The 25,503-nt window shown below is 46.5% G+C and overlaps 1 protein-coding gene across 1 annotated transcript; it reads right to left on the minus strand.

Annotated features, from left to right (window-relative positions):
- Positions 1-1,328: 1,328 nt before the first annotated feature.
- Positions 1,329-17,960, minus strand: LOC311325449 (solute carrier organic anion transporter family member 5A1-like). The gene is made up of 10 exons (XM_084458158.1): positions 17,830-17,960; positions 16,001-17,362; positions 11,260-11,392; positions 10,638-10,855; positions 9,736-9,900; positions 8,453-8,651; positions 6,415-6,574; positions 5,953-6,194; positions 5,393-5,457; positions 1,329-4,034 (listed from the first exon to the last, which is right to left on the minus strand). The coding sequence occupies exons 2-10, from the start codon at positions 16,953-16,955 to the stop codon at positions 3,550-3,552; spliced, it is 2,622 nt and encodes an 873-aa protein (XP_084314284.1). The 5' UTR covers positions 16,956-17,362; positions 17,830-17,960; the 3' UTR covers positions 1,329-3,549.
- Between the last annotated feature and the right edge of the window lie 7,543 nt (positions 17,961-25,503).

The following is a 25,503-nucleotide window of genomic DNA, read 5'->3' on the forward strand; positions in this document are numbered from 1 at the left end:
CAACAAGGAACTAGCCTCACGTCTGGCTTCTATTCGCTTGGTTTCCAGTCTAGAGCCCGCTGGTATCCTGTCACACGAATGCCGAATCGAGCAGCCTAGTCTCAGTTGCGATGAATTAGATATGAACATTTTAATATGGACACTTAATCAGGGCGATGTTGGAAAAGAGAGCTTGCTCTCAAACCTCTGCCCTGAATAAATAAAGGTTTCAAATCAAATCAAACGAAGTAGCCTATTCCAGAAGATCTTGTCATACCGCATGGTACGTTTATGGGTAGGCCTGTTTTTGGACAGGATCACTATCTGCCTTGACCGGAAACTGCTCTGCAAAGCAAATAGACCCCAGGCTAAGTAGGAACAGAAGAGCGGACTGTTCTCTTACCATCAACACAACAAGCTGCAATGGCCATGTTCAAAAGAAACGTCTGACTTTGATGAGGAGTTTAGTTCATCTGTCAATCCTTAGGCCTACTTGTTTGGAGTGTTTATCAGTGAGTTTTCTTTGATTGGTTAGACTACGCTAGCATTAGCATGCCGCTAACATCCGATCGAGAGACAGCATGGAATCAATTGAAAATGTTCTCCATCAATCAAAAACATTATGGGTAAGTCGTAAATGAGGCTGTATGTCCAAAATTCTGAACTACTATGAATAGTATTATTATCTAGTAGGGATAGAGGTCCAGTCAAAATGGGACGGACTAGTCTTTTGAAGTTTGTACCTCTGCCCCAGCGACATGCAGGGCGAGAGGTAATGTTTTCGGTGGTGTGTGTACGTTTGTCCGTCTTTCAGCAGGATTACACAAATACTACTGCACCGATTTTCATGTTCTGAATTACGCAGCGTGTCTACAAGCCGCCCATTCACCGCCATTCATTTTTTGGGACCAGGATTATGCAAAAACAACCAGATCGATTTTCATGAAACTCAGTGGAGGGGTGAAGGATTGGCCAACTTAGAGCTCATTACATTTTGGAGCAGATATGAATCAAAGGGCGGGTCCACGAGCCGCCCAAACACAGCTGGCCATTCACCTCCATTCATTCTTTAGACCAGGTTTATGCTAAAACGACGAAACGCATTCAGGGGCAGAGGTCTGTGCTCTCTGAGCACCATTTTTATAACCTGTTCCAGCAAAGTCCTGTTTGAGACAATCACTTAAATTACATCTAGATGTCAATACATCAAAAAAGAAGCTCCATTGTACCATTTATTCTTTCACATTTTTATTGACAGAAGTCAAGTATCCAAGGCATTTGTAAACAGTCTGTTCACAAACAAACCTACATGTTTCTTCTTATCATGACCACATAGTGAGGCATTTACCAGTTGTTAACACTGTCATTTGAAATATACAATACTGATAAAAAAAAGAAGATACAACTCAAAATCTACAATCTAGCTGAAATATTTCAGAATGATAGAATCCAGTCCTTGTTTCATTCTCAGTCTCGTATTGATGTCGCATACGTGGAATGACAGCGCTACACACATGGAGGTAAAAACAATTTCCTTTCTTCATGCTCCCGAGGAGGAAGAGAGGAATGCGAGACACAAGATGACCAAAGCTTCTCAAACAACCGCAGTGCTGACGGCAGCAGATAAACCAGTCCTAGCCCAGAGCTAGAGCATTCCATGAGCCCATATGAAAGACATACCCTGCAGAGTTGGCATGTACTGTATTGACTTCAAGAATGTTTCGGCCACAGTTCGTGGATGCTCCAACCCTATCAACAAAAGGGCATGAAGGTTTTACAACGGCAATTTAAACTAACTCAACTGCAATCAATTAGTGGCATCAAAATGTTGCACAGAAATGTAGTGAACACTAACATTAGATGAACACTGTTAAAATCATTGACAGAATAATGATTTGTGGTTAATTTTCACTTGAATGCACTCGTTTTCTACTTATTCATTTACATGGAATGTGTTATTTTCTATTCTAATAAGTGTCTTTAGCTCAGTACTAAAAATCATCACATGCATCAAATTTTTTTTCTTTACTTTTGGCATTAGATATATTGCAATGTTAATTTTTCTGCAGATTATCATATTACCTTTTTTATATTTATATTATTATTACAAATCATTTTCATCATATTAGTTTCTTAAGAAGAGCGTTGACTGTCCCATTCTTTTGCTAAGGCTCATTGCTTCAACACTTTCATTGTATACAATACTGTTTCATTTTCCCAAACCACAGGTACATAGAAAACCATAATCTGAACTTCAACACTCTCAAGATTAACTGAAAAGTCAATCCACCAAATCCGTTTTAAGTGTACTTTAGAAAACGCATTTCTGTCTTCCTATAGTCTTCTTTACACTATTGCATACATACACAGCCATGACCAGCAAATTTCTTCACTCTTTGTAACTGACGCAGCAAATTTTACTTGTATATTGCATGTCATACGCATTTATCACATTAATGTTTAGCCAATTGTGTTGCCCTCTGGCTCAGTTATTTTGAGGTACCTCAATAACTCAGGCAGTTGAAGCAGATAGTCTCAATGTCGTTCTCAAATGTCGTTTCAGTTAGTACAAAATGTTCTGGGAGAATGTTACAGTTTTCACCAGAAGCAACCTCAGCAGCCATGTCTGCGATGAATGGCACTAACAGTTGTTCAATAGCATGCTGTTGAAGATTTCAAATTCCTAGAGAACTGTTAAAACGATTTGCCATGGTTTTGCACAAGGAGCCTTGCGAAACCACACTGCCTATAAAGTTGTGTACAGTATGAAAGGTTGTCATGTGTGTTGGCAAGTCAGAGGACACAAGATCGAACCCATCATTGACGAGTGAGGGTGGAAGCAATGCTGACGAGAGACGCAGTTACAACCCATGACGCTTGCTTGGCCTCGCACTAAATTCAGCCAATTCATATTATTTCGGGTAAAACCACACATTGCACGTGGGACTGAGGCTAAACAGAAGTGTACACATTGAGAAGGATGAGAAGGCAACAGTTCTGCTGGACTATTTCCGCTTAAATACCGTGTGGAGTTCTGTTGCTGCGGCAAAGTAAAACCTTGCATAGAACAGCGCCTCTGTGGTGCAAGCCAAGCCGATCAGCCCAGTATCCTTCTCCTACTGGGGTCTTTGTGATTTATCAAACGCTGAGCAATTAAAGTATATTAATGTCAGTTTCACATAGCACCATGCCATCGGTTTCCAGTTCAACACTATCATAACAATCGATATCGATACAAAGTGTATTTCCACATCTTTTAAAGAGAGATGATATGCAAAGATATGTCATTCGGATAGTATCCGTATTCACTCCATATTGTAAACAACAGAAATAATAACAAAAACACAAGTAACAGAAAGCACATACACACAGGGTGGTGAGGGGGAGGGGGGGGGGGGTTGGCTGAGGTATCCATCCTGGTGCTCTCCCAGTAGGCCTGACGGTGTGTGTGTGTGTGTGTGTGCGGGTGCGCGTGTGTGTGAGCATGTAGATGTGCGGAGGGACGTGGTGAGAAAGGCACACTTTGCCGAGTCTAACGGGTGGGGAGCTGAACCCTTCCACCGCCTCTCCTCAGACTCGGATCGTGACGTGTTCCAGCGAGCGGGCCGGCACGGGCGCGGCAGGCGGCGGGGGCGTTATTGCTTTCAGGCTGTTCCCCGGGCAGCTCTGGGTGCTGACGCCCCGATTGAGGACCCCGGGAGGGATGAGGACGGCGTGCGGCTCGCTGCGGGGGATGTTGACGGGGCACGAGCGGGTGCGGGCGTGGCCCTTGCGGCCGCCGGCGTGGCAGATGAGGTCCCCCACCGTGTCGGCGGTGGACAGGTGGCGTTTGAGCCAGCGCTCCACGCGCTCCTCCTTGTACTTGATGGAGTACCAGGTGAGGAAGATGAAGAGGAAGCCCACGAACTTGAGGCTGGCGGCCAGGCCGAAGTAGACGAAGCGGAAGGAGGTGACGTCGTACTCCCAGCAGGAGCCGTGCACGCCGCAGTCCTGCTGCCACAGCATGCAGGTGGTGTCGATCACCGCCCCGAAGTAGATGGGCGTGGGGATGTAGGCTGGAGGAGCGGAGGACACCGACCGTCAGAGCGTCAGTGGGACAGATGCATTCAAATAAGTGGGTTCTCTGCTCAAGACATTGTCATAGGAAATGTGAATGTTGATCCTGTGTGTTAAACAGTGGAACAGCTGTCTCCTGTTGCCCTGATAACCCCTCCCCTCCCCAGGCCTGTGAGGTTTCATGGCAGGAGACCCCCCCGGGAGTCCCCTCCTCCCAGTTGTCTTTCAATCTCTGTAAATCCTCACTTCAGCTGTTGACCCTCAGACCTAGCCTGCTCACTGATAATTGGTTAGTGAAGTGTTGCATATGCATGTATGTGTTGTACCCACAGTGTTTGTAATGGTGTGTTATGAGGATAATCTTTGCTCTTGGTGGATTTTCTCCCTCCGAGAGCCGGGCTTTGCAAACTCGTGAACTATTTAGAATGAAAGTAACCAGCTTGGACTTACAAAGACGAACCTTGGCATTCTTGACTACTCTTTTCTTAATTATTAGAATAAATCCACAACAGTCAGTGGTCTTTAGATTTTACAATAAATGTATTTAAATATCGGTAATGCCATGTTCTGTAGAAGACCTATGCGCGTCCTATCGTTCAGCCGAGGTGAGAGGAGTGGGCGAGCGAGGTAGGCTATTAACCTGACGTGCGCCAATTTTTCAAGGCCTATTGGTTGAAATTAGCGCTGTCAATCGATTAAAAAAATTTAGCGAGCTAATCATAATAATAGGCTGTGATTAATCATGATTGCAAGCGTTAACGTTGGCAGCCGTAGTTGAGATAGGATATTTTATATTCACACAGGTATTAGCTCTAATTTGAGATTTTGTTACTTTAAAATAATACATTTTTCTGTATGGAAGGTAAAATAATGTTTTTTTTATTATTATTATTATTATTATAAATCCTCAAATTGACAGTAATGTGCAATGTTTTTTTTTGGATAGGCTACACAATTAAACAAGGAAGCTACCCAGCTCACACTCTGATTGTGTGAATTTACATGTGAACTACCCCTTAAAATAAAATTATAAAATGCAAGATGGTTTTCCGGGATCTTTACATGAAGACTGAAGAGTTGCTATTGAAGAGTCTGAGAAATTTGAGTCTTGGCCGTATTTTGAATCTCCATGTCGTAAACTACAGGGAGCCAGAATATGTACAGTAGGGCCGTGATATTTAAATGACCATTGTTTTCATCCTCGCCGCCCGATCATTCATACGATGGGATTGGCGGCACACAAATGTTTGTTAGATCTCACGTGGACGCTGTCGTCATTTCTGCACTCAGATCTGCGCTCCTTTGATAAATGAGGGCCATTGTTTTATATCCCACTGGTCAGTCATGTGTTACTCACCGAGCGTTCGCAGGAGAACAAACTGCATTCCCAGAGCAAAGGGCCTCTCCTGCTCCGCTACTGACCTGCAGAACACACACACACACACACACACACACACAGACGCACACACACAGACACACACATGGGTAACATAATCTAGATATGCTACTGAATATCAACAATCATTCAACCCACCACAAAACAAAGCCATACACCTTTAACTTAAGCAAACATTTAAACAGCTGAAGCTCATAGTTGCACAATTGATCATTAAACAATCTGTCAGATTTACATAAGCAGCATAATGGCCTTCATTAAAAACATAGTGTTAAGTCATAATGGCCTTCATTAAAACGTGCAGTGTTAAGTCGTAATGGCCCTCATTCAAACATGCAGTGTTAAGTCGTAATGTTTCTCATTCAAACATGCAGTGTTAAGTCGTAATGGCTCTCATTCAAACAGTGTTAAGTCATAATGTTTCTCATTCAAACATGCAGTGTTAAGTCATAATGGCCCTCATTCAAACATGTAGTGTTAGGTCGGAATGGCCCTCATTCAAACATAGTGCTGCTGTGTACCTGAGGGTGACGATGATGGCGGAGGGCTGTGCGCAGGCGGTGATGAGGGTGACGATGAAGAGGAAGATGAGGAAGGGGATGAGCGTGCTGCAGGTGCGGTCACACTTCCCCGACACGGCGTGGCCGTTCTCGTTCAGGTAGGTCTTGACGATGACCAGCTGCAGCTGGTTGCCCTGGCCGCTGGACGATGGCGTGATGACCTGCCGGCTCTGGACGCAGGCGCAGTCAGAGTAGTTCCTGATCTGATGGGCCACAAGGAACAAACACACACATTTGGACGCACATCATTTCTTGTCTTGTGCTGTGTAATGACAATAAAGTGAATCTAATCTAATATTTGTAATACAATCCCAAAAGCACATTATGTCCACATACACACATCACCATCAAACGCGCAGACTTGCGAGCGTGCGCACACGCACGCACACACGCACACACACAGCCTCGCGGTGAGCTACTCACCCCGGTGCTGTCGTTGGCCACGGTGCTGCAGCCGGCCAGGCAGGGGTTGAAGTAGGTGATGCCGTCGGAGCCGCACACCGGAGCGTACTCATGGATCCTACAGCCGCAGTTCACGTTACAGCCGCCGGTCAGGTTCCGCTGGGTCATAGTGAGAGTGGGCCTGGAGGGAGAGAGAGAGAGAGAGAGGGAGGGAGGGAGGGAGGGGGAGAGAGAGAGGGAGGGAGGGGGAGGGAGAGAGAGAGAGAGAGAGGGAGGGAGGGGGAGAGAGAGAGGGAGGGAGGGGGAGGGAGAGAGGGAGGGAGAGAGGGAGGGAGGGGGAGAGAGGGAGGGAGGGAGAGAGAGAGAGAGGGAGGGGGAGGGAGAGGGAGAGGGAGGGAGATAAGGAGAGAGAGGGGGAGGGAGGGAGAGATAGATAAGGAGAGAGGGGGGGAGGGAGATGGAGAGAGAGGGGTTAGGGAGGAGAGGGAGGGAGAGAGAGGGAGAGGGAGGGGGAGGGAGAGAGATGAAGAGAGAGAGGGGGAGGGAGGGAGAGATAGATAAGGAGAGAGGGGGGAGGGAGATGGAGAGAGAGGGGTTAGGGAGGAGAGGGAGGGAGAGAGAGGGAGAGGGAGGGGGAGGGAGAGAGATGAAGAGAGAGAGGGGGAGGGAGGGAGAGATAGATAAGGAGAGAGGGGGGAGGGAGATGGAGAGAGAGAGGGGGAGGGAGGAGAGATAGATAAGGAGAGAGGGGGGGAGGGAGATGGAGAGAGAGGGGTTAGGGAGGAGAGGGAGGGAGAGAGAGGGAGAGGGAGGGGGAGGGAGAGAGATGAAGAGAGAGAGGGGGAGGGAGGGAGAGATAGATAAGGAGAGAGGGGGGAGGGAGATGGAGAGAGAGGGGTTAGGGAGGAGAGGGAGGGAGAGGAAGGTTATTTCCCAGAGGGGAGGAAAGGGCAGGAGAGATGGATAAGGGCTTTGTCCTGAAACAATCTCAGACACTGCAGTATTCTCTCCACTTGCACTTCCACCAATCAGAGAGGAGCGGTCAGTGGGCCTACAGGGCCCAGAGGGGCAAACCCATCACAGGTGACAAAGATGACAAACATGCAAACCCATTCATACACAGATCAAACAAATGACCTATTTTGGAATAAAAACTATTTTCACCTAAAGGTGACAAGTCTGCACCCCTGGTGCCTAACTGGGCCTATCCTATCAAATCCATATCTAACTACACTAGTCTCTCTGAGGGGAAGAAAGCTAGGCAACCTCCACCCTTGAACATCATCATTTTGTAATTTTCTGAATGTGCATGTTAAATCATCTTGTATGGGTTTAACTGCACCGGGACACATGGGCGTGTCTAGAGGGGACCCCAGCAGTTAGTGTGGAGATATGTTGCTGGGATGAGCAGCCATGACGGCCCGCATCTCAAACAAGGGCTCAACGTTAGAGAGAGACATGAGGCCTCAGGGTCGAACACAGAGAATTCATCAGGTCGGAACAGAAGAGTGCATTCATCTAGATCATAACGTGTGTGTGTGTGTGTGTGAGAGGGAGAGAGAGAGAGAGAGAGAGAGAAAGAGAGAGAGAGAGAGAGAAGAGAATGTGAGTGCGTGCATGTGTTTGTGAGAGGAAGAGAATGTGAGTGTGTGTGTGTGTGTGTGCGTGCATGTGTGTGCGCATGCCAGAATCCTTCGGTGTGGGGACAGACTGTTGTGTGCCGAGGTCACAAAGCACACACAGACGCAGAAAAAAACACAGACGCAGAAAAACACAGACGCAGAAAAACACAGACGCAGAAAAAAAACAGACGCAGAAAAATCCTCTATGCAGGAAAAACCCTGACATCCCTGCCAAATGACCCGCACACACACACCCCGCCCGCACACACACACCCCACCAGCAAACACACCCCCACCCGCACACACACACCCCCACCCGCACACACACACACCCCGCCCGCACACACACACCCCCCGCCCGCACACACACCCCGCCCGCACACACACACCTCGCCCGCACACACAGGACCAGAGTGAGGCGTCTGGGCGCCCGTTACCCGGTGGTGTAGGGGATGTTGATGCCCCCCAGGTTGATGCTCTCGCAGCCCACGATGAAGAGCGTGGAGAAGCACAGCAGAGACACGCCGCTGCAGATCATGGCCAGCTTGGCCGACTCCCGGGCGCCCAGCTTCAGCTTCTTGATGATGTAGCCGCCCAGCACGATGCCCACGCCGGCGCTGGGCACGATGATCACACCTGGGGGGACGCGGCGGAGGGGCACAGAGTCAGCAGGGGCATGGCCCGGCGATGAAAAGGGGGGGGGGGGGGGGGGGGGGGGGGGTGTGCTTGTAGCAGTAACAACAGAAAAGAGGTGCAGGACAGGTATTCTAACTTCATTTTAGGCCATCTAGTTTGATAGGCTAGCTGGATATTGAGTGCGTGCCTTTACTCTACATGTTCAGCCGAAAAACAAGCTCGGATTTGAACTACAGGGAAAATAAAATGCTCAAATAAGCCGTTTATAAATGTCGCATTTATATTCAAATCAAATTGTTGACGACGACATCCTGAGTCATAGGCATTCTAAGTATCCGCCGGGCCTGCGACGGACATTAGGACAAGGAGACAAGGCATGCGGACTGGGCCAAGAATATTCTCCTCAGCTACCGTGTTCTCCTCAACACTACAGTTCCTAGCGTTACCAAAGAGGGCCATCGGGACAAGAGGAGGCCCGGCCATTCCTGAACACTTCTCAGACGTGCAGTCAAAGACACCCGTTTGACGGACAGAAGTGCTCTGTATCTTGAAGATAACACAGTTGAGTTGTGGCTAGTCCAAGTTCACACGCTCTTGTGTTCCTTCCATCGTTTCCCAGGTGCCCCCTTGATTTGAGGGCCGGTGTGTTGCTGTATAGCTGATGACTATGACTGCCCCTGGCTCTGCTCCATCACTGAGCATCGATGCCTGTCTGAAAGCTGGTTCTGAAGCTTCCATAAAAAGACAGTTCTCTCCCTGTGCTTTGGATGAGGTGCCTAAGGTGAAGAGGTGCATGGAGGGGGTACTGGTGCAGTGCTCTGTGGACGAGGTTCAAACTGACCCGAATGCCTGGATCTAAGCAGGCAGTACATTCCCACTAGCAACTCAAGCAGGCAGTACATTCTCACTAGCAACAGAATCATGGATTGTCCGTCCTAGCATTAAATGCGGTTGTGTTTGAAAACACTCCTATTTAAAGTCACGGCTTACAGAAGACTATTTCGACTATTTCTTACCTGTGTAGAGACACTTAACTGAGACACACTCTCTAGAATGGCGGGCTTTTGAGGGATGTTTGTGTTACCCGTGTAGATGCTGGCGTTGGAGGCGGGGATGCCGAACTGGGACTCTATGAACTTGGGGATGAAGGTGATGAAGGCCGTGACGATGGCACTCTCGGCCGTGTAGGACAGACTGACGAAGAGGAAGGTGACATTGCTCAGGATCCTCACCGCTGCCTTGGGGAGGTCTGGAGATGGAGGGACGGAGGGAGGGAGGGTGGGGAAAAAAGGGAGGGAAAGAGAGACATGAGACTTTCTTTTTAGTCCACCATCCATTGTAGGCATGGTTGATAAAATAATTTACTGTCCTTTAGATTTTTTCCACAGACATATTACCAGTGCAAATCCGTTACACATTTTTCTATTCGCAGATTTAGATAACAGTGGAATGGGCAATATAAAGACAGAGGTAATCTTGGCAGTCTGTTGCCTGTTAAAACTGGCCTGTGTTGCCCAATTCCAATACAGTACACTGTATAACTTTACTGTCCATCCTTTTTTAGTTTAACAGAAATGTGTCTTCCTGGCCTTGTGTTGGCCAAACATGCCCTAATCAAAGCCGCAAAATAACTAACAGCTAACCATTAGCTTCCTGCTATAGATGGCTAGGAGCTAACCACTAGCTTTCTGCTATAGCTGGATTGGAGCTAACCACTAGCTTCCTGCTATAGCTGGATAGGAGCTAACCACTAGCTTCCTGCTATAGCTGGATAGGAGCTAACCACTAGCTTCCTGCTAAAGCTGGATAGGAGCTAACCATTAGCTTCCTGCTAAAGCTGGATAGGAGCTAACCACTAGCTTCCTGCTCACTGGCTAGCTCACCTTTGATGTCCCTGTCAAAATCGTTAGCAGTTATCCGGTAGCTTCCTGCTATAGCCGGCTAGCAGCTAACTGCCAGCTTCCAGCTAACAGCCAGTTAGCTCACCTTTGATGTCCTTGCCAAAGCCCATGGAGGAGGTGACGGTCTGGCTCTTGCTGTTGTTCTTCTCCTTCATGACGTCGTCGTCGCTGGACATGTCGTCCAGGCTGATCTTTTTCCTCCGCTTCTTCTTCTTGTGGCGGGGGGGCAGCTTCTTGGGGAAGGTGAACATGGGGAAGATGACCAGCAGCATGGCGACGGCACACAGCAGGAAACCACTCCACCTTCGGGGGCAGGATACACCGTTAATACACCGTTAATACACAGCTGAGTAGGACTGGGAATGGGAAATGGACGGCACTTATATAGCGCTTTTATCCAATTGTAGTAAGCCATACTCTAGCTAACACACACTGTACACACCCACATGCAAGTACACACGCACACACACACACACACACACACGGAAGATGACTAACAGCATGGTCATGGCAAACATCAGGAAACCAATCCCCCGGAGGGGGGTGAGTAGACAAATGGTTGTTACGTACCACCCCCCCCCCCCCACACACACACACACACACACAAACAAACACAAAGAAGCCACTCCACCTGATGGATGGAGACTGTATCATGCACGGGACCGCACGCGCATACCGTACCCACCTGACGTGGCGATTTATCTTACCAGTTGCCGATGAAACGTGGGTCACTCTGGTCGATGTTGACCGCAGTCTTGGGATCGACGTAGTAGCCAATCAGAACTCCACCCAGCAGGTAGCCGGCGGCCGGACCCAACGCTCCCATCACATACATGATGGCTGCAGAGAGAAGGACAGCTGTGAGGCATCCAGCTAGATGGGACCTGATTTGGATGAAGTCCCTGATGGATCTGTCGCTCATTTGAGGCATCTGTAAACATCATGTTGTAAATCATGTTACAAACTGTGAAGGTAGATATTCTGTAGGTCTGTCCACATAATAATCACCATTACACTAATCTACACATTGAACTAACCTGGCAAGTGCTTAGCTAGAGTATGGCCTGCTACTTGGCTAATGGCAGCTATAAACATCTGTATTGATCTGTCTGTCGATATATGTACAATTATATACAGTATATAGGCTATTGACTGGTATCCTATGTACTAAGTGGGGCCTCATTGAAAATAAATCACTATTTCCTCAATGAGAAAAATACTTGTAGGCCTGTGTGTTCCCTTGACTCCTTGATTTATCCATGTGTGTGGTTAACTAAGTAAAGGCCAGTATAATCACTTTAACCCACAGGCACCGTTAGACACCATCTACAGCTAATGAAATGAACCGTAGGGTTAAAGGAAAATGCTCGTTTTTGACAACCTGGACCTTATTTACGACATATTATAATAAGTTTGACTCACCGAGATCACTTTTGTGTTGTTCGGAGGCCTGTAGAAGAAATTTAAAATCCAGCGCGAGCCAGTATATCCATGTAATCGCGTCGGACGGGGCAACGGGAATGCAGTTTCTCAAAATCCATTTTCGGCCGCTAAACGGTTGTTTTCATCAATCAGATTGGATGAATCTACAGTTGAGATTCCGCAACGCGAGCCATTGTTGTTTTTGTTTTCAAATACCGGGTCTTTAGCCTCTGTAATATGATCTTTACACGCCTCTCCCCCACTTGCTCCAGCACGCATGCGCACAGGCCAGCGCGCAGACTGGCTATTCTCCCTCACATTCTCTGCGCTACGATCGTTGTTGGTGTCGAGAATATTGTCGTCGTCATTCGTCAGCAACAATCCGATCGTAGCGCAGAGAATGTGAGGGAGAATAGCCAGTCTGCGCGCTGGCCTGTGCGCATGCGTGCTGGAGCAAGTGGGGGAGAGGCGTGTAAAGATCATATTACAGAGGCTAAAGACCCGGTATTTGAAAACAAAAACAACAATGGCTGGCGTTGCGGAATCTCAACTGTAGATTCATCCAATCTGATTGATGAAAACAACCGTTTAGCGGCCGAAAATGGATTTTGAGAAACTGCATTCCCGTTGCCCCGTCCGACGCGATTACATGGATATACTGGCTCGCGCTGGATTTTAAATTTCTTCTACAGGCCTCCGAACAACACAAAAGTGATCTCGGTGAGTCAAACTTATTATAATATGTCGTAAATAAGGTCCAGGTTGTCAAAAACGAGCATTTTCCTTTAATGCGCACCATCAGCCCAAACAACATTAGTTCAAATTGCATACAGGTACCTACTGTAGCTACATTAAGTTAAATGGGAGGCTCCCAGGAGGTCTGTGTCTGCATGCCAGCATAGGACCAGTAGGCCACACCTCCACAGTTATGCTTGCACAACATAGCCAGTGTGTAACAAATGCTGGCTGGACTGGTCTTTCAGACACTGACAATTAGCTTAATTAGAATTTAAAAAGAACAGGCAATATGGGCTTAGTAGCCATTTGGATTAATGCTATAAATTGAAGCAACATATACATGAAATACCAACCTACTATTGGTTGAACATGATGTTTTTATCTCTGTGAGAGAGTATAACTAACCAAGTTTTCTGGTACACAAATAAAACACCAGCAGGTACGTTTCAATCATTCACCCTCCGTGACAATCAGGAAACACAGGCTCCAACCAGACTGTCTGCCTTTCTTTTTTAAAACAATTTCAGATTTTATCAAATTTTTCATCCAATTTAGTAGCCAATCACACCCGAACTACTGTCCCAATTGTCCTGCTGTCACTGCTGTGGAGGGTCCGTCACACAACGACGCAATCTGGAAGAGGGAGCCAGCTACCTCACTCTCTCCCTCGTGACCGGGACTCCGAACCAGACCGTACAGCGGCAGATCCTCACGCCGAAATTAAACTAACCACCCTCGGGAGTGGCAGCCCACTACGCCGGCCATATTGGGATCTGGCGAGACCAGGGTGCGAACCCCGGTCCCCGGTGGGCAGCTGCGCCAGAACCCGACGCTCAGATCGCTACACCGCCACGGACCCAGATTGTCTGCCTTTCTAAAGCCTTAAATAATCCCTTATCCATTTAACTAGGGAGAAAGTCTTTTAGCTTCTCTCGTTTCCCCCCCCGTGGGGTTTATTAAAGTATCTATCTATGCAACGCTACACAGACACACATTTGAAGGCTGGGGTCAGATAGCAGGGCCAGGAACAAGCCCAGCCCGTACGCAGAGACTGCAGCTTCTCTCTCAACATCATCACATCTTGTTGGGATACAGAGTGGATGGATGACAGAGTGGATGGATGACAGAGTGGATGGATGACAGAGTGGATGGATGCGGCATTCATTGGAAACATTTGATGACTTGACTGACCTTTGACTTAGGAATCTACAGTTTAACTTGTTTGATACTGCAATGGGTACCCTATTTGTCTGGCCTCAAGAAACAAGTAATGTTACCTCCTGCCTACTGTAACTAGTAACAGAATGGGTCCTGGTCCCCCTCAAGGTTTTGGCCTACATGCATGTCCTTCCTCCCTTTCTTCCTAATCACTGCTAGCTCGTTGGGGTTTTAGGAGTGGCTGCATTGCCCTCTGTGACCAACATTTGGAAAATAGCAATTACAAATATAATATGAATCATCCATCGCCATTCCCCAGGTCCAGCCCCGTCTCTAAGGCGCAGGGTAGCAGCCTGCATGGGGCCGGACCGCTGAGGACAGGAGGTGCTTGATGCAGCCACACGTTACAGCAAAGCCAGGCGAAGAGAGGATCTGGCCGCCAGATCAATGTGTCCGCCGTGTGACCATGTGACCATGATGTGACCCTTGCGACCTCGCGCCGAGAGACAGGGGCGGCGGGGCAGGGCCGGCACAATTGAAATGTTGTGGGATGATGACGGCGTCGTCATGGCAACCTGCTGACACAGCACTGTCTCCACCACCTGCTGTCTTTCCCACAGAACGGCCCGCCATCACTGGACGCACGCACACGCGCACACACAAGAACTTAAACACATAGACACAGACAAAGATTACACAGTATTACTCCTAAGAGACAGATCATCCTTACCCAGAGCTTTTAATCTGTGAAATTTGACAGCAGATTAATTTAAAATGGAATTACCATGTTTCTGTCATCACATCTACAACAACGGCAGAATATTTATTAATTTCACAACTATAACCCAGAGATGGGTTCAGTGGTTCTATAAATGCAGCACAATTTGATTTGGGTCAATTTAGGAAAGAAATGCAGGAGAACAAAGAAGCAAACAGAACATGAAGTTCTAAGTTCTCTCATATCAGATAATGTCCCAGCGCTGACATTGTGGCTGAAAGCAAGATTTCAAAATGAGTACAAAAACAGGAAACATGTTTTTTTTTGTACTGAACCTATAGTAACTTCCCATTGGACACATTAGCCTAGTTTACTGGTGCGGCGACCAAAACCCACAGCAAACACACAGATTTCCTCATGAAAACGAACCTTTTCCAGTTTGATCTACTTATCTCAGGCTTCTCTACAACAGCCTCTTGTTCATTGAGAGTAATCACACAGCCGTCTGTTTCATTGGTCAACTTCGACCAACTCCTCATCCTAGTGAATTTGGCTCTAGATAGGTAGTGTCTTACACTGGGAATAAACCATGCTGTTGTTTCCAGTATTACGCCAATGCCAACTCCTGGTTCTTATTCCCAAGACAGCCCTGGAGAATAGTCATGTAGCAGTGTGTTGGTCAGTCACGGCTGGTCTCACCACTGCTCCTCCATGAATATGCAATAAAGCAGTTGCTATCATGTCAAACCGCTCACTGCAGTAGAGAATCTGTCAAGGGCCGTTAGCCCCTCAACCAGACAGCCCTGGTAGACATCTGCAGTACCAACTGGCACTAACTAATCTACCATTTATTAGCCTACAGTAGCTGGCGCTCAACGGGAACGCCACTGGAAAACGGGGTCGAAGGAGGGAGGAGGAGAGTACAGGGGATTGAGGGCTAAGTCGTTTAAAGACTGGGAGCTACTGTAGGCTTTCAGTATGTTCAATCCATTTTGTTGTTCCCTGACAGGAACCAGACTGTTTCATAACTCGTTTCCGGGTATTGGGGGGTTTCTACTGGGAGATTTGAAAGGGAGAAATAAAATGCATCATATTGATTGAGCTTAAAGGTTAAATAGGCATGTCAATTCAGTCATGGATGATTCTGCAACATGGATTTCGCAATCAGTGGTCTAACCAGATGTCACTGGGCAAATGAGGAATAGTTAGCCTAAAAAGTCAAGAGTGCACCAGTGTCCACCTTTGCAGGTGTGAGGGCCTCTTTCATCACATCAATATGGACGTTTAGAGGAGGCTCAGACTCAGATCTTGACTTAATTGCGCTCCAGTCACCACTCGCCACATACATGCACTCACACAGATACTAAGAAAGACATCCATTTGCTTGGCCTTCTCCACATCCACACGCTTACCTAGATATAGGGAGGCATTCTCTTTCTTGACGTTGTCGTCCAGGTAGGTGGGTCCGAGGGTGTAAATGGGAGTGGACCCCATGCCCACCAGGATCTGGGCGAGGATGAACAGTGCCACGTACAGGTTGTGTTCATTGCCCTCCTGGTCTCGGGGACAGGAGGAGACATCCAGGGAGTCCCGTCCACTGCCGTTGTTGTTCATACACAGACCCTCGTTGCCCCTGGAAGAGTTCACTTCCTGGATCTGGTAGGGCGGGGAGATGAAGTGAGGTAAAGAGAACAGAGCGGCGCCCACGGCGATGAAGACTCCGCCCACCGCCAGCCAGCGAGGCCTCTGGCCCCGCCCACCAAAGTAACTGATAAAGACCACGACCAATAGGCTCCCTATGTCGAAGCAGCTGACGAGCAGTCCAGACTCGGAGCTCCTCAGGCTGTACCTCTTCTCAATCGTGGTGATGACACTGCTCAGATAGCCAGACACCATCAGCGACTGTATAAACGTCAGGTAGCACATGCAGAATAAAAAACAGCGAGAGTCCTTCAGAATCACCCTAATATATTCCCGAGTGGGCCAACGGATTCGGCCTAACCTCGAAACGAGAAAGTTTGTGTGGTTTTTACTCCTTGCTTTGCGTCCATCTGCATTGAATGAGGTACTGAGTGCCACCGCTCTGGACATGGCAGGGGAGTAGTTAGTCCTGGTAGGAGGTTCGGGTTGATCCGGTTCTCTTTTTTGAGGAAGTGGGATGAATTCTGCGCTCTTGTCCAGTGTTACAGAGGTCTGCATAGCGCTGGCCAACAAGGCCTCACTCTGTTGGGCCGAGTCATTCAGGACGGGGAGACTCTTGGATTTAATGTTAGTGCCAGGGTCTTCAAACTGACTTGAGGGTTCGTCCACTTTCTGAAGGGGTTCTGAGGGGACAGCCCCTGTATCCCCATGCTCACACGAAGCCATTGTGTTACGGTTTCTTCAGCCTGCTATTTTAAAGCAACTTCATAGACTCAGTAGCTGTCACCACTTATGTTAACGCTTATTTATTCCAGAGAAAAAGTGGTTGCAAGCAAAAGCCCAGACACGTAGGCTTGTGGCATCAGCATTCTCCTATCTGCAATGCTGTCTGCAGCAGCAGCAAAGCATGCTTTTATCTCTAGCACACTAACGTTCTGCTAGCATATGATCTCCGGACGCTGCTGGTGTTGTCGACGAGCTACTATTGCTCTAGTGTAGCTAACTGGATTCACTGCAGTGAGATGCTCCTGCCAATCCTGGCTTTACTTCACAGCTCCTTGAATGGGGTGTTTTGAGGCGAGCCGAGACAATTTAGCTAGCGCGATGGCGTTGACACGGTCCTGGCGTCGTCCCTGTCAATGAGCACAGACAGATAGTTTAAACAATATTAGAATATTAGCTCGTCTCTGACAATCCTGGCCTCATGCAGTCGCAATGTAAATTAGCTAGAGTAGCAAACATTAACATTACATTGAAACGCCATCGTGGTGACACCATCGAACACCTTACGTTATTTTGACTGTATATCCACCTAGAAACGGAATTTAAAGAAAACGTGGCTACCAATCACAATGTCAAACATGTCTGCAACTTGCTGGATTAACAGACAATGGATGTAGAAACACTGCAGTGCAAGCTGTCTGACTGCATGGTTAGCAAGGCTAGCAGGATCCGTCTGCAGCTGGTGATTAGTGGCTAGCCAGCCAGCTTGCTGGGGCTTGTTATATAGCTAGGTCCGCTAGCTCGCCCCCAGTCAATAAAATGACAATAAAATGCCATAGTTCAGTAGCTAAGCGCCACAGTTAAACCGGCTACTAACCTGGCATGTCTACGCGATGGCAGGGCCGGTCATTCCTTTTGAAAATATCACACATTGGGAGGACAACGAGCAGGTATATCAGGCAAAGACAACGGTTTCCCTCTGACTGAGAAGAACGGGGGTTGTTGACTGGAGAAGAGAAGAACGGGGGTTGTTTACCGGAGAAGAACGGGGGTTGTTTACCGGAGAAGAACGGGGGTTGTTTACCAGCGCGAGCCCAGAGCCGGGTCCCACTGTCCGCAGCGCTCGAGCATCCTGGTCCTCACTGGGGAGATTTTACTGGGCGGAAGTGGCGTCCTGTTCTTGTTTTTTTTTGCAGAAAAAATCCTCTCGAAAAATCAAATGTCCGCATACACAAACTATGGAAAACAGGATTTATTGATATCTGTTTGTTTTTTTATTGTACCCCAGACCCCAGGAAGAATAGTCGCTGCGGAGGCAGTGACTAATGAAAGAAATAAAGGATATTTGGCATGATCAATATAGTGATAATTTAGCCTTATGGCGCGTTCCAGGCAACCCGTAACTCGTGTTTTTCCGACCTCCTACACGTGAAAATGCTCTGGAATGGCAGTCAAACCCGTAACCTCCCACCCGTGAACTCGTACAGATCGATGTACTCCCAGTTGCCGGGTGGGAAGTTACGGGTTTGACTGCCATTCCAGAGCATTTTCACGTGTAGGAGGTCGGAAAAACACGAGTTACGGGTTGCCTGGAACGCACCATAATCGTCTCACTATAGCCTATAAAAATAGGTTTTAGAAAAAGCACTTAACACTACAATACAATGATTCCAATTCCATTGGGCTAAAGCTAAAAATAGACTGTGTAGCTTAATTACCTAAAATAAAAAAAATACATATAAAAACTGCTGTAATTCAGAACAAGAGCACAGTGAACCTGTTGTCCCCACCCACAATGCATGTCGTCAAATGGCCCCTTTCGGACTGCACTATCTGGCTGTCATCAGCAGTCCCTTATTCTCCCAGGGCAAGTCGTCAGCCAACTGTCAGTCCGCCTGGTCAAAAATTCAAAATCCTTGATAAAGTGTAGCAGAGAAATTTCAAAGGTAGTCTACTCACAGACGCGTAAGGGTTGTGTCTTCCCAGCTGGTGGGAATAAACATGTTTAATGTTTAACTAAAACACAAGTCATTGGCCGTGTCCGAAATGCATACTACCTGCTACTTGCTATATAGTAGGCACTATATAGTAGGCATACTACATACTATATAGTACCTACTGTTCCACAAAACGCGTGTAGTATGCGAGAAAATACAGCATGCTACTCGAGTCATCCAGCGGAAGTGACGGGGTACGATACTGTTTACTCCCGCGAAGCTGTGGTACAATTATCGTGTTTTCTGTGATCATTTTGTGTATTATCCACAAAAATGTAGCCTTTTCCTGGCATGGGATGTGCGGCTGCTGCTGCCGCCAGGAGAAGTCGTGTTCGCGCTGCAAGGAGAAGAGCCGTCATGAGATCTTCTCGACATGCTTGTAGTTGAGGTAAATATTGAACGTTAGCTTGCTAGCTACGCTAGTTAGCTAGGTTAGTTGATAGCCCCGCATGTGCTGGCTTGGGGATAGCTATACTGTTACATTTGTACCAGGGATGTTATATTAAATAGATTCTGAGAGGCAGGTAAGCAAAACAATAAAACTCAACTCATTTTATAGAGGTGGGTAAACTGAGTTTACCTGGGTTTACTCATCACTACACGCCTGCTTTGTAATGTTACATTTTAGCTCTACAGATAATGACATCTATCTATTATCATATTGTAAAGACAAGTATATGCCATACGCACAAATGAGTTAAAGTTTGCCCTTATAATATTCCCCCTGTAGGCTCACATGGAAGACGGAGGTCCTCACCAAGTCAACCTCCACGTCCCCCTGTTGAGGACCTATTTTGACGGCGCGGACACAAGGAGGGACTTCAGATTGTCAAAATCGACACAGAGGAACCTTGGTGATGGTCAGGAGGATGGGGCAAGACCATGGAGGTGCTAATAATAGCAATAATAATAATTCATTGCATTTAGAGCTTTTCTCAGTACTCACCCTTTACAATGGTCTTGTCATTCACACACAGGTGCTGGTCTTTGGAGGTAACATTACATTAGTCATTTAGCAGACACTTTTGTCCAGCATTACCTTAGTCATTTATTTAGCAGACACTTTTGTGTGTCTGCTAAGCGACTTACAGTAGGCCTAATTGCATTTAACCATTTAAAGGTTGAAGACCTTGATGGTGGCCATGGTCCTGCTGCTGCAGATCATCCCAACCCTGGAGATGGCCTCAGAAAGTGTCTCGCAGCATCAGCACCAGCACAAGCTGCCTGGATCGCAGCTCTTGGTGAGCACGACTACCCCCATCCAGCCATAAGTAGTCAGTCTATCAGTTCATGAGTGTGCTTTGCCTTGTTCCTTATAGACAGCCTTGAGGCTTTAAACACCGATCAGTTGGTTATAGGCAGCCTTGAGGCATTTGTTTAAATGTATTTGTATTTAAATGTATGTGTAACACTGTACATAGTAATCAGTTTAAGTATTTTGGGGGGAGACAACAGATCAGCGTTCTCCTGTCAGTACCTTTTGCAAGGAAAGCTAATGATCTGACCAAATATAAACAAGTCAAAAGTATATTTGAAGACCATTGTGTAATAAAAATATCCAAGAAATGTTTATGGTTGTGTTTCTTCCATTATACATGTAAAGGTTACTTCTTCAGTGATGAAAATGTCACTATACTTTTAGGTATAGTGACATTTGTTCTTTGACTGGGAATACATTACAAGGAATGACACACAAACACCAATTTAATTCAAGAAAATACATTTAATAAAAAATAACAAAAACAATAATGGAACAAGATACGTTTTTTTTGACTGAGGCTTCTAGAAGCAACATCAGCCGGTCCTCCCTCTCCTTAAACAACCCCCTTTCCTCCCTCCACTCAGCCTTCATCTCTGCCTTCTCTCTCCCCCATTCAACATCAGCCGGTCAGACGGCCAACTCTTCCCTGTTTACGGGGAAGAGAAACACCACGCTGAAAGGCTTGGAGTAAGTTAACTAACGTATGCATTGTTGTTCAGAAGCAATCCAGCGGTCTGTTTACTTTGGATATTGATTTATGTAGGACCTACATCTTAGAAGCTGGGCTGCAGGGGACGACGGAGACAGCCTGGATAAAGCACACAGAGAACCTTGTAGCCATGTACAAGGTGATTTTGATCTACAGGCTACATGATAGCAAAGATATTGATAGGGACTCACAGTTTGTATGACACTAGAAAACTGTTATCTAACCTCATAGGACCTAAAGAGCCCCAGAACTGGGGTCAGCACAGAGGGAGGGGAGGCCACAGCCGCTTCGTGGAAGTGGTACGGGGTCTTGGAAGAGGCGATGGGGGCCACCCATGCGGTTACACCGTAAACGGAGGAGTTGGCAGTCCTCCAGAGGATCATCGTCCCTGGTGTGGTCGTTGGTCCCTGAAATACATCCAGAAGTATTATGGGACAATGAATACTAATATATTAATATATGATATATGAACAGTTGAACTCGTTTAAATCATGGAATGAACAGACAATTGTTTAAACAACTTCAAGTAATGTTAGGCTCGGTGGCTTTGGTTAGCCATTTAACAACTCATCACAATTTCGACATTTCTTATACATTTCTTAAGCAATAATGGTCATATTACATGGAAATGTTACTCTGTCTTGATTCTAGCTATAATAACATTTAAGCTATGACATTAATATGTTTTGAGCAAGAGCCGTCTGAACACCTGTAACGTTAGTAGCCTATTAACGTTAGCTGGGCTAGCTAGCTAACGTAACGTCCACCACAGAGGTCAATGCTAGCAGCTAGCTATCATGACGTTCTTTTTCGAAATGTCATTTCTACCCCACCTATATACACAAAACTGCATTTGTAGCTCTGTGTCGTTATAACTAAGCTATCTGTCAGAAAAAATAATTTTTTCATCGACAAATTAAGTCAATACTTACATTTGAAAACTCCCGCTGCGGTCCCGGTGACCTCTTCGTTCGCCATCTTTTTTTATTTTTCTCACAGCCCAGTGACGTATCACGTCTCGACTTCCGGAACAGTATGCTCTGGACTATGCTACATTTTCGGCCATTTTTTCGCCGATTTCGCCTACTATATAGTACCTACTATATAGTAGGCGAAATACAGTATGCACAGTTTTGATGCAGCATGCTGCATCTCGCCTACTATATAGCAAGTAGTATGCAATCGGACACGGCCTATGTAATCCTATTTACTCTATGACATCACTCAGTTTGTCATTATGACTGAATCCATGTCACAGGACAAGGACAAAGTGAGTGACATTATGATGTCATTAGTCAAGGACCAGTCAAGAAAATTGCCAGAGTGACATAAAAGTAATTACTAAAACTTACCTACCAGGTAATATTGATTTTTTAGCACAACAACAAAAAAACTAAATGGAATTACTCAACTAAGAAATGATTTTTCAACAAAATGGATCCTGTAATCCATCGGCACCATGTAGATTGTTCAGGTATGTACAGTACAACACCACTCCCATTTGTGCTGTAGTGTAGGCTGTATTGAAAGTTTTTCAATAAAGAAGAGTCAATAGCATACAGTAAATAAAAGATTATTATACAAAGTGTTAGACACCGCTTGAAATTAATCAAATTAACATTTGGATCACAATGTGTAGGCTATACCATACCATATCGTTTTGCTTATACAGTAGTCATGGTCCTGGCATGGAAACATTTTGTTCAGACTAACTTAGATTAAATGGATTAAAGAGTGGAATGAAGCTCTTTGTGGGAAATGCAATAGAAAACCAGTAGCAGAAAGGATGGGCACTGCTATTCTAATAGGCCTCAACACCCACCAGAACTGTAAGTCCAGGTTACTGTGTTTGTTTGATGGGTGTACTGCAGTTGGTCTACCCTGTGAGAACATGTATTTATAATCAGGTTGCTATCTACAACCACCTTTCAATGATGGTACCTTAAATCATTGTGCATTGATTTTACTGCCAAACAGCATGGGAGCAGAAATGAACAGTCTAAATATTTTCTTCACGCTTTGCATTACTTGTCTGCTGTACTCAAACTGCCAAGTTTACAGCTGTTGTGACCTGAGAGGTGAGCAAAACAGAGTAGATATGGAGCAAGAGGTCACTGAGAGAAATCTAGTGTAATTAAAATGTGTCCCATTAAACTCCATACTCTAAACCACTTACATATGTATACTGTATGTTCTCCTGACAAAATAAAAAATATTGAGCCTGCATGCTTTTAACTCATCACACATTCTTTTCTTTTTTTGACAGAGTGCAGGCAAAATCGAGGGTGTGCTCAACACACTACTACACCAAACAACTCTGATCCTGCTTCTCTTCATAGCCATTGTTGTAACAATTTGGATCCCAGCTGCAAGCATCCTGTCGGATATTCCCTGCACCAGCTAGACAACAATGCTGCACCTGACCAAACACAGGAGAGACCTACAGGTGATACCTCCAGAATAAAAACAACCACAAGGCCTGTTGCACCTGCCTGTCTGACCTCCACAGAAAGCCCGTCCGGACTGGACACACGTTTCCCTTTTCTATTTCTGGATGGTGAAAATCCTGAAGACATGCTCACTGTTGATCTCTGGCTAGAACACCCACAGAAGGACGGTCTCTCTCCCCTTACACCCACAGGGATGGAGATGAGTGACCCCCCCTATGTGGAGGCACTGGAGGAGCTTGAGGAAGAGGAATGTCTTTCTCCCGCCTCAGTCTACATGGACTGCTTTGAAGAACTTGACTCGTCTTCATCGGAAGGATCTCCTCAATTCCCAAACAGCCCCCTGGCTTCATCTTCTTCTTGTATTGTGGAGAGTGATGTCTACATGGACTGCTTTGAAGAACTTGACTCGTCTTCATCGGAAGGATCTCCTCAATTCCCAAACAGCCCCCTGGCTTCATCTTCTTCTTGTATTGTGGAGAGTGATGAAGAAAATCAGGACTCAATGTCTGATGTCTCTCCACAACCTCCAGCCCTCGAGTGCAAGGGCAGCGAACACCACGGCACTCTATCACTGGGAGAAGGAATTTCAAATGAAACCAAAAAACAGCAGGGAACTGAAACATGCCTAGAGAGTGAAGGTATGGAGATGCCCCCCTGTTCCTGGGAAGTGTTGGAGGTATCCACTCTGCCCGAAGCACAGACTGAGCTGAAACAGACTGAAGAGAATCCTGTACCCTACACAGGGACTAAGCCTTCCACAGAACACCATCAAGGAATTGAGGTACTGGCCAAGCAAGAGGATAGGCATGAGTCATCCCTTGACCACAACAGATGCACAGAGACCACTTCAAACTCTTCACAATTATTTGATATGTCCCGTGTGCTTGAGCAACCTGCTACCCCGTGTGAAAAGTCTGAAGCAGAGCTCAAGTATTCTCCAGAAGCCTGGCAAGAGATGGAATCCTCTGACCAATGGCCAGAGATTGGGCCTTTTCCCAAAAGCAAACAAGGGATTGAAGTGTTACCTATCTATCAAGAGGTCGATGTATCTACTGAGTGCAGACTGACAAAGCAATCATCTCCAAAAACCACACACTGTACAGAACACCAACACTGTACTAAGCAATATCCAATCTCCTGGGAAGTTTCTGAAATGCCCAGCAAGTCTGAGCAAGAATCTCCATCTGCAATGTCAGTAGAACCTCAAGATGTGATCAAGCAATCACAAGAGAGTGATCATTGTTCTGAGCACATGCAACTGATAGAATTAGAAAATGAATGGAAAGCTGTTAGTGATTCCGGTGAGCCTGAACAACATGTTGAGCCAGTTCAAGAGTCCCATGGAGAATTCAAGCCACATCTCACATCGAAGCAAAGTGTGTGTTCCACAGGGTGCATGGATGGGATTGGGCAGTTTCAGGATTCCTATCCAAACACTGAGGTAGGATTTGAAATTTCCATTAAGATCGAACACCAACCGTATGTTTCTCCAGATCCCGACCAAGGCACTCAGTTTTCCCCAGAGCCCACTCCAGGGATGGAGTTAACTCCTGAAGTTCCCCCAGAACCCACTCCAGGGATGGAGTTATCTCCTGAAGTTTCCTCAGAACCCACTCCAGGGATGGAGTTATCTCCTGAAGTTCCCCCAGAACCCACTCCAGGGATGGAGTTATCTCCTAAAGTTTCCTCAGAACCCACTCCAGGGATAGAGTTATCTCCTGAAGTTCCCCCAGAACCCACTCCAGGGATGGAGTTATCTCCTGATGTTTCCCCAGAACCCACTCCAGGGATGGAGTTATCTCCTAAACATGAACAAGTGGTTGAGTCATCTCTTGAGCCATCTTGCGAGTCAGGACGAACAACTGAACTTTCGGTTGAACATCAGCAATGGACTGAGCACTGCTCTGATTCCGGCCAAGGAATTAGTCAGCAGCATGTGCGGTGTCTCAAGAACAAACGGTGGCTTAAAAGGAATCTGGACGCCACTGCTCCGCCAAGTGAAAATAGTGAATCTGCTCAAGAGGCAGACAGCATTTTAAAAATTCCTCTCCCACCAAAAAGCGCTTCAAAACCGTCTTCTGGACACACTGAAAGGGTTAAGCTGTGCTGTGGACCCATGCAAAGGACTGACGTG

Source organism: Borostomias antarcticus, assembly GCF_949987555.1.
Source record: "Borostomias antarcticus genome assembly, chromosome: 24".
Classification (NCBI taxonomy): domain Eukaryota; kingdom Metazoa; phylum Chordata; class Actinopteri; order Stomiiformes; family Stomiidae; genus Borostomias; species Borostomias antarcticus.